At 31.7% G+C, this 15,910-nt stretch overlaps 2 protein-coding genes across 4 annotated transcripts; both read right to left on the minus strand.

Annotated features, from left to right (window-relative positions):
- Nucleotides 1-1,610: 1,610 nt before the first annotated feature.
- On the minus strand, nucleotides 1,611-6,054 carry LOC107933404 (uncharacterized). 2 transcript variants are annotated; one of them, XM_016865610.2, is made up of 7 exons: nucleotides 5,738-6,054; nucleotides 5,580-5,660; nucleotides 4,940-5,116; nucleotides 3,456-3,626; nucleotides 2,709-2,921; nucleotides 2,543-2,631; nucleotides 1,611-2,412 (listed from the first exon to the last, which is right to left on the minus strand). In XM_016865610.2, exons 1-7 carry the CDS (start codon nucleotides 5,826-5,828, stop codon nucleotides 1,810-1,812), a joined length of 1,425 nt encoding a protein of 474 aa, XP_016721099.1. In that variant the 5' UTR covers nucleotides 5,829-6,054; the 3' UTR covers nucleotides 1,611-1,809. The 2 variants fall into 2 exon arrangements, with proteins under 2 accessions (XP_016721099.1, XP_016721098.1); XM_016865609.2 differs by having other exon boundaries at nucleotides 1,611-2,418.
- A 2,370-nt stretch (nucleotides 6,055-8,424) lies between these two features.
- Nucleotides 8,425-13,038, minus strand: LOC107933316 (potassium transporter 6). Of its 2 annotated transcripts, none has more exons than XM_041111698.1 (8): nucleotides 12,336-13,038; nucleotides 11,739-12,234; nucleotides 11,599-11,652; nucleotides 10,341-10,601; nucleotides 10,205-10,257; nucleotides 9,961-10,126; nucleotides 9,645-9,854; nucleotides 8,425-9,539 (listed from the first exon to the last, which is right to left on the minus strand). In XM_041111698.1, the coding sequence occupies exons 1-8, from the start codon at nucleotides 12,366-12,368 to the stop codon at nucleotides 8,479-8,481; spliced, it is 2,334 nt and encodes a 777-aa protein (XP_040967632.1). In that variant the 5' UTR covers nucleotides 12,369-13,038; the 3' UTR covers nucleotides 8,425-8,478. The 2 variants fall into 2 exon arrangements, with proteins under 2 accessions (XP_040967632.1, XP_016720990.1); XM_016865501.2 differs by having other exon boundaries at nucleotides 9,645-9,899; nucleotides 10,003-10,126; nucleotides 12,336-13,037.
- Nucleotides 13,039-15,910: the final 2,872 nt, after the last annotated feature.

The raw sequence follows: 15,910 nt of genomic DNA on the forward strand, positions 1-15,910 counted from the left end.
CGACAAATCGACGGTCTGACTGGTTTGACCACTTACTTGAATCTAAAAACATTGTAAAATCCCAAAGATATGAACATCAAAATAAACCCTACATGCTGTACAAATGCAACCAAGCGGCCTTGTTTAGGGCTTTTAAGACTTGCTATTGATTTGCTTATTTGCCACTGCCAAATCCCCATTGGTGCTATGTTTGAGTTGTGCGAATGCTGGAAGTGAACTACCCAAGGTGTACTTTATGGCTAAAATGTTTAGCCGCAGCAACCATTTTAGCCTCGGGGCCACGCGGTTCCGCAGTTTTCGTGCTTTCGAATTTAGTATCTTTTGAGAACGGACGGCAACATGAAGACAGCATCGACCTTAAAAACGATGCCCACGACGAGCTCCCTTTCTCGTGTTTGCTCATCTCAGGTTTAAACTCTATTGAAAAAAATAAATCAAAAGGGAACCCAATGAAGAGATACTGAGTTTCCTGTTTTGCTTTTTTGAATTGATTGATGCTATATGGTTTGTTGCACAACATGTGTTTGTGGGAACTTTATAAAGCAAATATTTTGCTTGGGGATCAAGCAGACTTGAAATTCTTGGTCTTTTTTGACCATTGTTCTCCTGCTGACGTTAAAAGCTCTTCACAGGAAGTTGCTTGGCTACTGTCTTTTTGACCATGCAGCATGAAATCTCCAAATCCTTGGGTTTCAAGGATGGTTTTTTTTTTAGAAAATCGGGTTTAAGATTGAAATTTTTCATTAAAAAAAATTTAGTGTCAAATTGAGTTTAGAATAAATCCATCTCGACTCATCTCAATATACTTAGAATTTATATTATATATAAGTACGGGTTTAAAATTTTAAATAAATCAATATTTATTTTATTGCTTATTAAATTATTAATTTTGAATAATATTACTTTATATTAATTATATCCAGAAAATTTATATTGTTTAATAAATTACATAATTTAAATCCATAAAATCATATGTGATATTAGAAAAAAATAGCTTATTAAAAAGCTTCTATTTTAATTTTATAATTATTTTTATCTATTATAATTATAATTTATTAATTTATTAAAAATAACATATATTTTAATTTTATGAAATTTTATTATATATTTTAATTATAATTTTTTTTTTTAAGTTTTAACTTGACCGCTTGTGGGGAGGGATCGTTTTCACCCCCGGGTTTCCCATTGAAAACCCAGTTTTTGTTTGCTCAAAAAAAAAAAACCAGTTTTCATTATGGGTTAATTTCGTCAAACATCCTCGAATTTTTATTCAAATTTTAAATTGGTCCAAAGCATTAAAACATTCTAATTGATCTTAAAAATATCGGTAGTATATTAGTAATTCTGTCAATGTAGCAGCTCAAATATGATATGAAGCATGTATATAACACATGATCATATTATAAATATGTGCGTATATCTACGTATATCTACTATATGAACAATTTTTATCTTATTAATTAAAGAAAAGGGGTCTACTAAATTTTATTAAAGCTATTTTATATTAACAAACTAGACTCAAATTATTCATGCAATAAATACACGTATTTCTAATTTAATCTATTTATTTTAATCAAATAATATCTTAATCAAAACCGAGCCGAATTCAATAAAAACCGAACCGAACATTATTGTTTGAATCTAATGATATTATAATAATAACGGTAGCCTTACAATAGCTTACTATATATAGAACCCGGAGTTTTAACTCGGGTTATGCAATCATCCTTAAAAGATAATATCCAAACCCGGTTTGGATTTTGAGTTCCAAAATTTACAATGAGGTACTTACATATCTATGTCATATATTTAATAGCCACGATTGAAAGAATTCGATCGGGAGCGAATATTTTGATGATTGTAACTGTTGTTACTGTTGTCGACCGATTTTATGGTCATAGATTCGCGTTTCCGGTCTCGTTCTTGAACTGCCCCGAAAATGATCTCGTTGGTTTTCTCATGGCTCTGCTCATGGTAAGTATGCGGTGCGGATAACAGATAACGATGGTGTTGCTGCTGCTGTGGATCGGCATCCCATCCATTGTAGAAGACTCGGCTTTGACGCAAATGATGGATCTTTTCTGCATCTTTGGACATGAAAGGATATGTTTTCCGTGGAGTTGGGGCTCGGGTATCAATTGGTGGAGGCTCATCTTCATCCGGTATCACAAAGCTCTCTTGTGGTGGCCAAGGCATTGAATGGTTCAGTTGTTGTTGGTGCAGTCTCGGTGACTTCTTTCTGAAAACTTCCAAAATGGAAACACCACTGTTGTGAACAAGCTTCCGAAGGGACCCGAAGAAGCCTTCGTCTTGCTTCTCTTGTTCTTCTTCGGTCAGAATTAAAGGCGGTCGGACCATTTTCATGGGTTTATGATATGGACTCGACAAGGTAGCATCCGTTTTAACCAAATCCTGATCCTTCAAGAGTGTATAAAAAAATCGCTAATTTTTATAAGATTTTGGATATGCATTGAATATCTAAGAAAAATGAAGACTTGGAGGAACATAGTAGCCAATCATATGTAAAATACCGCATACTCACGTTCTGGGATGATACAATGGTGCCTACACGATGTTGCAGCAGAGCTAGCATGTAGCCGAAGAATCCGGCACCGATAAGTACGGCAATTCCTGCAATGAAAGAAAATTATTACCATAAAGCTCCAATACCAACTAACGAAGGTCAATCCAAGGGGGATTAGTTTTACCGAGAGGAAAACCACTTCCATACTGATAGGCACAGTCATCAAAACGTAGTTGAATCTCTCGGATGGCTCGGTTTCCTCTATCAATTACCAGAAGGGAGCAACTGCTTCCAACATAGACCACATCGAAATCATCGGAAAACTTTGCATCTTCACTCGGTCCATCCACATGTCTCCCTCCTCGGTTCCATTTCCCACCAGCAATCGTTGTAACACCTGAAGATGATTTCAATCATATGACATACATTACGGAAATTAGCATAACAATAACTGTAAAAGTTCACCAAAGGATTCTCATTCATATTTTTAAGAAAAAGAACGGTCAAAGTATTATAGAGGCCCTTGTACTAAAAGTCGGATTACATTTTGCCCCCTTTCCACAAAAAATGGACAAATTAATCCCTTTAGGTTGTTTGATCAAAGAGTAAATTGGTCATTCTATTAAAAATTTCATCAATTTCTACTATTAAAAATGGGTCCCTGTATATCAACATGAGGTAAACGTGACATGACACGTGTTATTATCTAATTATTCCATTAACCACGCCAGTTTTTAATGGTACAAATTGATGAAATTTTTAATAGAAAGAACCAATTTACTTTTTGATCTAACGTACAAAGATTAATTTGTCTATTTTTTTAATAGAGTGGGTAAAATGCAATTTTAGTCTTAGTACAAGGGCCTCTATGGTACTTTTATCGAAAAAGAATATACAATGGCTCATATAAACAAAAGTCGACATTGCTAACCTGCATCACTTATCTTCCTGATTGCCATATTCATATTATCCGAAATATAAATGTTCCCTCTATCATCTACGGCTAACCCTTTTGGATGATTCATCCTTGCATCTCGGGGCTTCCCGTCTACATGTCCAGGGTATCCTTCGGGTGATCCGGCAACCAGCCGTGGTCTAGTATCTGCAATTCTCCAGTAAATTTAAACGAAACAATCACAACGAAAGACTTTTCTCATGGACAAAATCGAAATCATAGCACAACCTCGAAATTGCACAAGCGAATACTTATATCTTTACTTACGATCAATCTTACCTGAGGTTTTAAAAATGCACGAAGCCAATTAGACCAATGCAAATTCGCTTGAAAATTGTCGTAAGAAAAGCAAGAAAACAACATAATATGAATAACATTGAGGCAAGAGCACAATAAGTAATGCTAGTTCCTCCAATTCTTCGTTTTTCTTGAAATACTTATATTTGGCACTCATGTTTGATGCATTTACTAACAAGAATATGAAGATATAACCCTCGAAAGATCCTTCATATAGATGGGAATATATATATAAAAATTAAAGAAACCTATGTCCAAACAAAACTTATCCGACACACGACACAACTAGACTTAGAACAAATGAAAAATTATCTCATGAGTTTTCAATAATAACAGGATTTAGAACAACCTGTGTGAAAAGATGCATTTAGACAAAGAAAGCAATAAAAATTAAAAGGTCTAATTGTGATTTTAGTCCCTCTATTATACTAAAGTTTGAGATTCCATGTGTTTTTATTTAGCACAACCTGGTCACCTACTTTTATAATCTACTTTTATAATCTACTTTTATAATGTTATTAGTATGTCCAAATTGATAATGCTGTCAATTCCTTCCATTACACCCCTCCCCAAAACGGTAAATTAGCTATATAATCCCTTGAAATTTTATGAAATCACAAGTTAATATAATGGTAAAATTGCTCTTTAATCCTTCAAAATTTAATTATTAATTTTTTGCTCCCTCTAAAGCAATTTTCTAGCTTCACCCCTACTTCTAATAAACTCTAAGTCAACCAAGGGCGAATGCAAGAGGAGATGATACTATTGCTTCTAGGGTCCCTTGGAAAATTATAAAAATATAAATTAGTATATCGTTAATATTGCCTTTTGCCCTCCTCTAAGAATTTATAATTCAATTCTAGCCCTCCTAATTTTTTTTTTCTACCTTCACCCCTATAGTCAACCATGTTTAAACAATAACAAATTTACATATCAGTCCAATGTCTATAGTTGTTCTTAAAATCAAAAAAATCCATGTGATCTCTTCAACTCCAACAAGAAACTACATCAATTTATACCTACTAATAACATTATAAAAGTAAGAAAAACCAAGTTTTAACAAATTAAAGGGCTTAAATTCCAAATTTCAGCTTAGCAGAGGGACTAAAAATCATAATTAAACCAAAAAAACATTAAAAAGAAAGAAGAATATATCCACTTACATAAAGATAAAGAAGCTGAAATCCTATAAAGGTTGCTATTAGCAGAATCCAAAATCAACAGCTCCCCATTAGGCAAAACCTCAACAGTGTGAGGCTCAATCCCAAGTTTACTTCCATCAAACACAGTCTCTATAGTGTATCCACCTTCAAATTTCACCATGGGACGCCCAGTAATAGCTAATATACACACATAGAATAAAATCGGTAAAAGTACCATGGAGGCCCTTGTACTAGTAGGAGTCAGATTGCATTTTGCCTTCTCTCCGCAAAAAATAGCTAATTAGTCCTTGTGCATTGTATCAAAAAGTAAGCTGCTTTTTCTGTTAAAAGTTTAGTTAAAATTTGGTGTCTATATGTCAAAATGAGGTACATTTTGTAGGGCATGTGTAACTGTTTATTCTGTCAGTAATATTAGTTTTTATCAGTAAAAATGGATGAAATTTACTCATTAATTTAATGTATAAAGACTTTTGCTATTTTTCGAGTAAAAGGGGCAAAATATAATCTACCTCTCCTAGTACAGGGACTTCATATTACTTTTACCTATAAAATCACATGGAAACCACCATAATCAGATACCTATCACCAAAGCAAATGTGGGTTTCAAATGGTAAAAGAGATCTAAAAAAAGAAGAAAAACCTGTTTTGGTAGTGGTTTTGAGTGACCATAACCATTTCAGTGAAGCAGATAAAGCATTAGAGAAAAACCCATTAAGAATCCCTGCAAAAAAAAAAGCAATAAATCAAATTCATTTCTCATCGAAGCAAAAAATTTGTTTAATTCTTTTGAAAGCTTACTTGCAGGTGAAGAAGTAGTGGGAGCTGAAGAGACAGCTCCAAGAAGAAGCAAAGGAGCTATCACACACAAAGCTAATACATTTTTGCCCATTGCTAGTTTTCACACACAAAATGAAAAACAAAATCATAAAAGAGAGCTCTTGTGGATGAAAGGAGTGTTCAAGGTTTATACATTGGAAAAATGAAAGCTAAAAACCCAATTTGAGAATCTGGGTTTTTTTTTCTGTTTTTTTTTTTTTTGGCAGAAAAAGGTGCCTCTTCAATGGTGTTTTTTTTTTTAATAATAGTAAAAATATGAAAAGCTTTTCTTTTCCGGAAAGATGAGACTTGTGATTTATGTATTGAGCCTTAAATGCTACAGTCTTTTATGTTTGGGTTAATATACTATTTAGTCCTTATTTTGGTTTCAATGTTTAATTTAGTATTTAAGTGTTTTTTTCTTAATTTGGTATTTTTATTTGGTTTTAATGTTTAATTTAATACTATCAAACGGTATCATGTGGCTTAACATTTAAACATTGAAACTAAATTCAAGTACCAAATCGTATATTAACTTTTTGGTTTTTATAAATGGTTTAACAGCAAAGTTTACATTTATTCCCTACCTAAATCTAACGACTTGGGTTCGAGTACATTGGGTTATGAGTAGTTCTAGTCACTCTATCAAAAAGAGTAAATAAGATCGAAATTTATAATGAGATTATTCAAAAAAAATCTAAAGTTTGTTTTTCCATTTTTCTATTTCAGTTTATTTTCCAGATTTTAATTTGATCTTCTTACTTCATAAATATTGTAATTGAGTTCTCGAATTATTAATAACGTAACCATTAGATCTTTTCTTCAGTCTAGCCAACAACTTAGACACTAAATACCCGCTCAAACCTAAATATGAAATATATTTAAAACATGTTGATCAAATTTTAAACTTGTATGCACTCATAGCACAAATAACTTAAACTTAGCGTGTTATTAAAAAAGGAAATAAAAGAAATACCCTCCCGAAATTTAATGATATTTTTATTATCATATTCAAGTTCAAATTGTTCATGTAGCAAGTATTCACGTATTTAAAATTTGATCTATGTGTTTTAAATATACTTTACGTCACGTAGTAGTTAAAAGGGGTAGACAAGGCCTTGGCCACTTAAGCTAGTATCAACTTTAGTCTCTTCAATTATAAAGTATTCAATTTAAGTCCCTTTCAAACAAAAAATTTACTTTCACCCCTCCGAAATTTTAAAATTTTATCTTGGCCCCTCCAACATTGAACCCTTTCTATTTCTAATGAACAAAAATGTCCTTTAAAATGCAATTTTTCACTTACGTAATTTTATTGAGAATAATTACCCTTTTAATTACTTTTTTTATTTTTTTAATTATTAAATTAGCTTTATATCTAGATTTTTCCATGGTTACCATTTGCTGCATTGAAGCAACAAATTCAGCATTCAATAATACAACAGCAAATGGGAAGGTGGGGCTTTAAGAAAAAGATGGATGAGATTAGGGTGTAAAATAAATATCTATGATTGGATATTATTTTAAGAGTTAATTGCACTAAACATTCTCAAACTATTACTTTTATTCTAAATTAGCCCCTAAGCTTCAAAATATTCTAGTTACTTCCTTAAACTATTGACATTATACCAATCAAGTCCTTTTATTATTGCAACCGTTAATTTAACCATTAAATGACACATAAAATCTTATGTAACATAATTTAAAATATTATTTAAAAAGTAAATTATTTCTGCGTAACTTTTAAAATTAAAAACTAAATAAAAAGTAAAACCGAAAAAGTAAAAGAGAGATTGAATAATATTTTCTATAAAAGCTTCGTAAATCACAAAACCAAGATTTTTACAATATTCATTTTTCTTTAATTTTTTTCATTTTAAATTATATCTCATCTAACGTCTCATTTAACAGTTAAATTAACAATTTTAGTAACGGAAAGACTTTATTGATATAATACCATTAGTTTAAAAATGTAACTAAAATATTTTAAAATTTTAAGGACCAATTTAGAATGAAAATCATAGTGTTTAAATTATAATCCATGCTCAATTTAGAGCTTAAAAGGATAAAATAATAGAGCAGTAATTTTTTTTATTTTTTTTTACAACTACTATTTTTTTTTCTCTGAAAAAGAAAGGGTACATTAGTTCATTTTTACATTATTTAAATCAAAATAATCAATATATATATATCAAATAAGTAAAAAATTAAAAATAATATTTTAAGATTTTCAAAATCGAATATGAAGTCAAGTTGATCACGTCATAGATTCATCGGTCCATTCGGTTCAATTAAATAGATTGTTAAAAATATAAAAATAAATGAATATATATATAGTACAAATCCGATTCATGTCCAGTTGTCAACTGATTCAATATCCTATCCAAGACCGTTACCCCAGCCGCTTTCCAATGTCACTTATCTGATCATTGGTCCAGTCCAATTCAAACAATCGTAATAATATTTCAATCTCATTATACATGAATTTAGACTTATCAATCGAATTAATTTTAAGTCACATCAATCTAGACCCAGAGTCATTTTAGTTCATGTCTTTTGAGTTTTGATTAATTTCAAGTTCAACTTGTTTCGAGGCTCAAGCTTTTAGATTCGAGTCATTACGTGAATCAACCAAAACTGTTGGATAGCTCTTTCAGTAACTATTTAACTAGCTTTGTAAACGTGTATATGATACATATTACACTATTTCTACATTACCAAAATTAAACATGGTAAACCATCCCAACCTCCAACGTCGAGACATGAGGTACGGTTAATGCGAGTGTAGACGTCCGGCTGTTTTTCCGCAAAAATTCATATCCGAAATCGATTACGAGTTTTTTTATCAAGCTAGATCCTTGCTTAGCTCTAAGACAAGTGTGTCCTAATATGTAAGCTACCCCGGCTTCCCTAGCTTCCGTAAGTTCCCGCAACTCTTCCATTGATTCGGACTCTATCTTCGGGCTCTCCGGCACGATAAACCGTACTCTTTTTCGGGGTTTAATTGTGGGTGACTGTATCTCCTTCAACTCCGATGGACCGGCTTCTTCTATGTTGTCTGAATCATCCTCGCTCATTTGAATCCCGTCCAAATGGGTCGAACATGCTCCGACAACTTTCATTTTATCGTCATTGTCAGTTTCCCGATCTACTTTAACATAATTAGGGGAACTGTTTTCGGACCGTACAAACTCTGCTATGCTACAAACGAGATCTTTCTCGAACTCGATATCGTCTTTATGAACATCACGATACCCATATCGTACAATGCACCTATAAAGCCTGCATTCCCTAGGACCAATATGACCCACGAGAAACCGTTCCTCGGGTCTAACATGAGGGACTGGGACAGACTTGATGCAAAGGAAGACTAGGACTTGGTGGAAGGCTGGAAAATTAGTGACAAAATGGGAGAAGATTGCGGGGATTCCTGATACAAGCTCTGTGTGTAAGAGTCCAATCCCACGAAGCCGTACTATGCCTAGATCGGGACCCAATGTAAGTAACCAGTTGACGGAAACCTTGTTTTGAACATCAAACTCGTACTTTTTCAATGTGCCGTAGTGCCAAACACACATGACTATCAGGAAGATGAACGAAAGGGCAATCGGGACCCATGCCCCTTCGAGGAACTTGACTAGGGAAGCTGTGAAATAGAGTGCTTCGATCGTGCCGAAAAAGAAAACAAAGCAAATAGCGAGGAACACACTCTTTTGCCAGCATAACACAATTACCAAAGACATTAGGCAAGTAGTGACCAGCATCACAGTTATAACGGCCAAACCTGTTTCGTATCAAGATGGATGTAAGATACGTAAAATGGTTTCTCGGAATAAAACAACATTTATATTGAGACTTGTACGAGCAATACAAGGAAGCATTATCATACCTGATGCATTACCCATGCGACGTGTGTCTCTAAAGCCGACAGTGACCGCCAAGCATAACACCATCAGGAGCCAATTAATCTCCGGAATGTAGATCTGACCGTGAATTTTGGACGATGTGTGGACTATTTTGACTTTGGGGAAACAACCAAGAGAAGAGCATTGTTTGATGATCGAGAATGTTCCAGTTATGATGGCTTGACTTCCTACAACTGCAGCGAGTATGGCTATAACTAAAACCGGCCATCGTAACTTCTCTGAAGCAATAACACATTGGATATACTTAGTTACAGTTAGCCCAAAATGGCGAAAACTCACCTAAAATCTTAAGTCTCTTTGAGAAAAACTCGAGGTCCCTACCTGGTACGGATACATAAAATCCAATTTGATAATCACTTTCGATATTATGATGCCGGGATAGATACGCAGCTTGCCCCATGTATGCAAGAATTAAAGATGGATAAACCAAAGACGTGAAAGCAATCTGCAGAAACCGGAATTCCAGTTACATACAAGCACGCAACTCTAGGAAGTTCTTTTGCACAATAGTGAACATTTCTACCTTTATTGACAACTGTGAAAAATGTCCAAGATCAGCAAACATAGCTTCTGAGCCTGAAACATAATTTAACTTAATCAACATCTATATACATACATATACTTAAGACATACTCGATCACAGACACGAACACGGTTACCTGTTATGCACAATAGGATGCCGCCTAAAGACAACCAACCTCCTTGTTGTGTTTTCTTCAAGAATTTATACATATAATACGGAGAAAGAGCTCGATATACATGAGGGTTCCAGTATATGATATTATATAAACCGATACTGCTTATGCAAAGAAGCCATATTAGAATCACAGGTGCGAACAAATACCCGACCCTATGCGTGCCATAATGTTGAAGTGCAAACAAGCATATCAGTATGACACACGTGACTGGAACCTCTACATCTGCAAAAATGAAAAAGAAAAATTACAGTTAAACATACAACATGGTCATTCTTTTCGGAACTGTAACATATTGATAGGTAAAACATGCAGTCATTCGATATCCCAAGGCAGGGACGGAGACAAAGGGGTGCAGGCAGTGGCCTTCCCCCCCCCCTTTCAAATGGTAGATTTGCCATTTAGCCCCTTGAAATTTTATGATATTGTATGTTAATATAATGATAAAATTGCACTTTGACCCCCAATAATTTATGATTCATCTCTGGCCCCCCTAAAGCAGTTTCCTGGCTTAGTCCCTGTCCCAAGGTGGGTCAATATGACCAAACACACTTTATCTACTAGTTTGAACAGAATATATACATAATCATACGTGCCCCGGTTACCATGTTGATTGGTAAGTTTAACCAACTTGATTGAAAGGTCAATCCCAGGGTTCCACAAACACAGTACTTGTTTCAGGGTTTGAGGGACCCGAAAGATAATTGAGTTACATAAACACGTCGTTAGGTTGTTGAAGAACTTAAAGGGCAGTAGATAACAATCAAAAAGGACCCATAATCCACCAAACAACACTATTAACAGGAATTTGCACATGGATTATAAGTATCTAGTGAAAGAGTACATGGAAACTTAGTCTAAAATCCGAGTTTCAGGATCGATAATTATACTTTTCTGGTTCACACCACACAGTTAACTGCAGGCAAAGTAAGTATGAGGGGGTAAAACTACAATGGAAGACCTCGTACTAGGGGTCAAATTCATTTTGCTCCCTTTATCTCAAAAAATGAACAAATTAGTCCTTGTGCGTTAGATCAAAGAGCAAACCAGTCGTTTCTGTTAAAAAGTCCATCCATTTCTACTATATGTCATCATGAGGCACACGTGACATGTCACTCTTTGATCTATTGTTCAGAGATTAATTTGCTCATTTTTTGACAATCTGACTACTAGTACCAGCTTCGATGGTACTTTTATCATGTGAGGGGGAAAAAGATCTTACATTTGTGATGCTCTTTCGACATTGAAAGCTCCAAGCCAGACACCGCCGAGAAAACTACATATGAAACCGAGAATAAATCAATCAATCAATCAATCGAGTTTCAATGACACAATTAGAGGAAAAATATCCCATAATCATACCTGAAAGAGCTGGTGTGAGTATACCATCACCAATCACCATACAAGTTCCAATCAAAGCAAGAACAAGTAAGAACCTTTGTAACACCCTATGTTTCTCTAAACTAGATTTCAACCTTGAACCCAAATTTGATTTTGGTGATAACCCATTAACACCACCATCTTTCTTATACTCACTCAGTTCTTCATCAGCTAATTGACAATTAGGGAGTGAGTTAACTCGGGCATGTCTACACAGCAATGAATACAAAGCAAAAGTACCACCTTCACCATTATCATCAGCTTTAAGCACTATGAATACATATTTGAGCAAAGGGACTAAAGTAAGAGTCCAAAAAACAAAAGATAAAACCCCATAGATCTCTTCATTTGTTTCAGAATGATGAATATCTTCATCAAATGTGCTTTTGTAAACATATAAAGGGGAAGTACTTAAATCACCATAAACAACACCAAGGCTTTGGTATGCTAAAGTCAATACTGTTCTCCATGATTCCTTCTACAAAAAAATAAATAAATAAAAATAAAATTGGGTTTACACAAAAATGGTGAAACCAACACAAATTTGAAAAAAAAAACAAAAAAAAAACCAATCTTTACCTTAACATGGTGAAAACCAGTCTCTAGATCCATAGATGAAGGGATTCAAAGAATGCCCATTTGCTAAAAGAGCCTCCCCCAAGTGTATATATATAAACACTGATAAAGTCTTAAAGGTTTCTTCTATTTGTAGATATAGCAGTTGAACAACTCATGAATGGAGGGTCAAAAGCAAAGAACAAAAACAATAACTCCAAAAAAAAAACCCCCCAAAGTATAGAAGTGAAACAAGCAATAACTTTAATAGAGAAACTTCTAGTAATAAAGAAAAAAAACATGAAAAACAAGTAATATTGGGATGAATTGTTTTTAAAAGGGAAAAAAAAGTTTTTTTTTTTAATTTGCTGTGTAGTTGGTTCTTTGATGGCAAGAGTTCTTATTGGATAACTGCTAATTAAATTTAAAAATAGCTCAACTAAAGCTTGAAGATGATGGCAATATGGCAATGTGATGTGGAACTTGGAATAAAAAATATTAATAAATAAATAAGCTTTGTTCATGGATTTACAGTCTTTTATTGTTTCCAATTTTGTTGAAATTGAGAAATGAAAATGGTGAAAAATGGGGTATGAGCCATGGAAATTTTACTCAAATTTAATAATAAAAAATTCCTGGGTTTTGCTGAATCAAGCAGTAAAGAATTTGACAATTTTTTTAGTAAAAGTCTGGAAATTTGACTCTTATGAAACAAGAAAACAAGTTAAGAGAAGTTTTGCCTTCTTTGACGAGTCCAATCTGATTCGACTCCGGTTAAATAGAAAATTTATGTGATTGTACGATTAAATATTTTTTTTTAATTTTGTATTATTAGTATTTTGATATTGTTGACTGATTCGAATTAATAGACTCGAATTAAGTTTAATTAAATTAGAATATTATTATTATAAATTATAAGTTTTGAAAAGAGGAAAAACAATATGATTTAGATTTTTTTTAACTTTAATAAGCTTTTAAAATTTGGAATATTTTTTTTATTTTTTAAATTTTGAGATATTTTGTTTATTTTTAAAAAAATTTAACAACATTTTGGATATTTTTAAGATATTTTTAATTACATTTCCTTTTAATTTTTTGTAATTTTGAGTGCTTGTTTTTCAAATTTTAATTTTTGTATATATTTTAGTTTTTTTAATGATATATAATTATTAAAACTATCATTAGTCGATTTTTTTTAATATAACTAATAGGAACGGGAAGGATATTTACACTAAAGTAAAAAAATTCACAAATTTAAAAATAAAGTGATTTTAGTTAATTATTTTTAATTATTCAAATTTTTAAATATTAACTCAATTCAAACTCGAAAAATTAAATTATATATTTTAATCAATTAAAAAAATCAAATAACTCAATTCAATCCCGCTTCATAATCACATACTTATAGATTAATTTATACTCTTAAAATATTACAACTTTTGAAGAAATATTATTTTTTTCCCTCAAAAAGTTGGAAATTTCTCCTCTTTTTGGACCTTATGATCACCTAATCTCTATTACTTTAATCATTAAAACAACTTGGCCATGAAAGTTTGGTATGATAATATGGTAATTAAATAGAGCTTCTTTAGTAAGCTTGTGAAATTTTTTTATTCAATTATTATGTATTTTTTTGAAAAGAAAAATATAGTTATACTTTATTTAAATTAATTAAAAAATCAGTAATCGAAATAATTACCAAATATCCATTATGTGGTGCACATAAAAAAAAGTTGTAAAATTATTATTAAATTATTCCATTTAAGTTATTAGGCTGTTAAAATTATTTCGTGTGGTCTATTTTGTTTACACCGGTTGTACTAATTAAAAACTCACGTTCTCATTATCATCTATAGTTCAGATTTTTTTCATGAAACAACTTTCTTCTCTAATCTTCGACACTAGTCGTCAGATCGGCTTGGACTTAAGTTATGTTCTTCTACTTGATGATGGGTACAAATTCATTATATCAATCATCGAATCATCGCTTGAAGCTCGTTAGCCAAACTTAAAAAACAATTAACAACACAGTGACTTAAATGAAAGCTTTTAAATAATTCAATGAATATTTTATAACTTTTTAAAGTTGAGTGATAAAAACGTAAATTACTAATAATTTAATAACATTAATGTAACTTGTTCCTTTTAATAATAATAATGAAATTGTGGTTGTGATAATAAGAGAAAGGGGGCAATGTGATGTGAAAAAAAGAAAAGGAGATTCCCAAATCGCTTTGATAAGAGGATTGTTGGTTCATATAATTAAAGCTTTATATAAATGGGAAAGCAAAGCAATTATCAAAAGAGGGGTGGCTGGTTTTTAGTCAAACACATGTTCTTGAAACTTCATCAAATACATCCTCATGGTCCCTTTTTCCTTAAAAGAACCCATCAAACATCTCTGATTTACGTGTTATAAATTCGGAAAATATTTAGATTTCTTTAAAGATAAGTAGGTGTGCATACTGATCGTTTTATATCCATTATCGAATCAACTTTACTTTTTACAGGCGGATAATAGATTCTGATTTAATTATCTTTTATCCGCTTCTAATTTACTTTTATAAATAATATATCCAAATATTTAAACCTAGTCATTGCTTTAGTTTTTAGCTTATTTTTTACTTTACAAATACAAATATTTAGTAAATTTGTAGGGACGAAGTTAGAATATTGGTTTAGGGGTTTCGAGATAAGATTATAAAATTTTGGGAGCCAAAGCTAAAAATATTGTATTAAAAATGTTTAAATTAAATTATTAATTTTTTAAAAAAGTTTAAAATTATATATTTTTTATTTAATCAAAAATTATAAATAAGTAAATTGAATCTTTTAATTTCGGGAGTAGTTATAAAAATATTATTTATATGTATTTTAATCTGTTTCACTTTAAAAAACTTTAAAAATACAAGTATGAGGTGATTCAAACCTACACCAATTGCTTAACTAAAATATTTTTTAATATTTTTATATGTTTTAGTTTTATTATGCATATTTTATCATCTCTTTCAATGGTATATTTATATTATTATTTAAACTTTAGACTGAGTTGGTATCACGAATTAAATAGACATCAACTTGGTTAGGAAATTACAATTAGCAAATTATATGAATGTCCTTTCCATAATTAAATTAAATGATATTATTCGAGGGTATTTTAGTCTTTTCACTTTTAAAAACCAATATAAATATGTATATGGTGGAATTCAAACCCACCTCAAATTCATTAGAAAAACCTTTACTTCACCATTCAACTAAAGATTTTTTTTTTGATATTTTTATACATTTTAGTTTTATTGTGTACGTTTTATTACCTCTATCAGTTGTATATATATATTTTTATTTAAGCTCATGACCGAGTTGGTGTCACCCTCAATCAGGTCATCAACTCAATTAGCAAGTTACAAGAATGTTTTTCCGTAATTAAAATAAGTAATATTATTCGAAGGTATTTTAGTCATTTCAATTTAACAAAAACAAAAACAAAATGCATATGATGAAATTTGAACTCACGCCAAATACATTATTAAAACCTTAAATTTACTACTCAAAAACTTTATTTTGATGGTTTTTATACATTTTAATTTTAATTATGAACA

The sequence above is a fragment of the Gossypium hirsutum genome, chromosome A04 (genome assembly GCF_007990345.1).
Source record: "Gossypium hirsutum isolate 1008001.06 chromosome A04, Gossypium_hirsutum_v2.1, whole genome shotgun sequence".
NCBI lineage: Eukaryota > Viridiplantae > Streptophyta > Magnoliopsida > Malvales > Malvaceae > Gossypium > Gossypium hirsutum.

What these genes read in the sequence shown, in the direction of transcription:
- LOC107933404 (XM_016865609.2), bottom strand. Translation starts at nt 5,828, where the DNA reads ATGGGCAAAAATGTATTAGCTTTGTGTGTGATAGCTCCTTTGCTTCTT. An exon ending in CACTACTTCTTCACCTGCAA is followed by an intron (nt 5,661 to 5,737) that starts GTAAGCTTTCAA and finishes TTTTTTTTGCAG; the next exon opens with GGATTCTTAATGGGTTTTTC. An exon ending in CAGGAAGATAAGTGATGCAG is followed by an intron (nt 2,922 to 3,455) that starts GTTAGCAATGTC and finishes AATCATCTTCAG; the next exon opens with GTGTTACAACGATTGCTGGT.
- LOC107933316 (XM_016865501.2), bottom strand. Translation starts at nt 12,368, where the DNA reads ATGGATCTAGAGACTGGTTTTCACCATGTTAAG. An exon ending in ACTCACACCAGCTCTTTCAG is followed by an intron (nt 11,653 to 11,738) that starts GTATGATTATGG and finishes TTTCATATGTAG; the next exon opens with TTTTCTCGGCGGTGTCTGGC. An exon ending in GTCGAAAGAGCATCACAAAT is followed by an intron (nt 10,602 to 11,598) that starts GTAAGATCTTTT and finishes TCATTTTTGCAG; the next exon opens with ATGTAGAGGTTCCAGTCACG.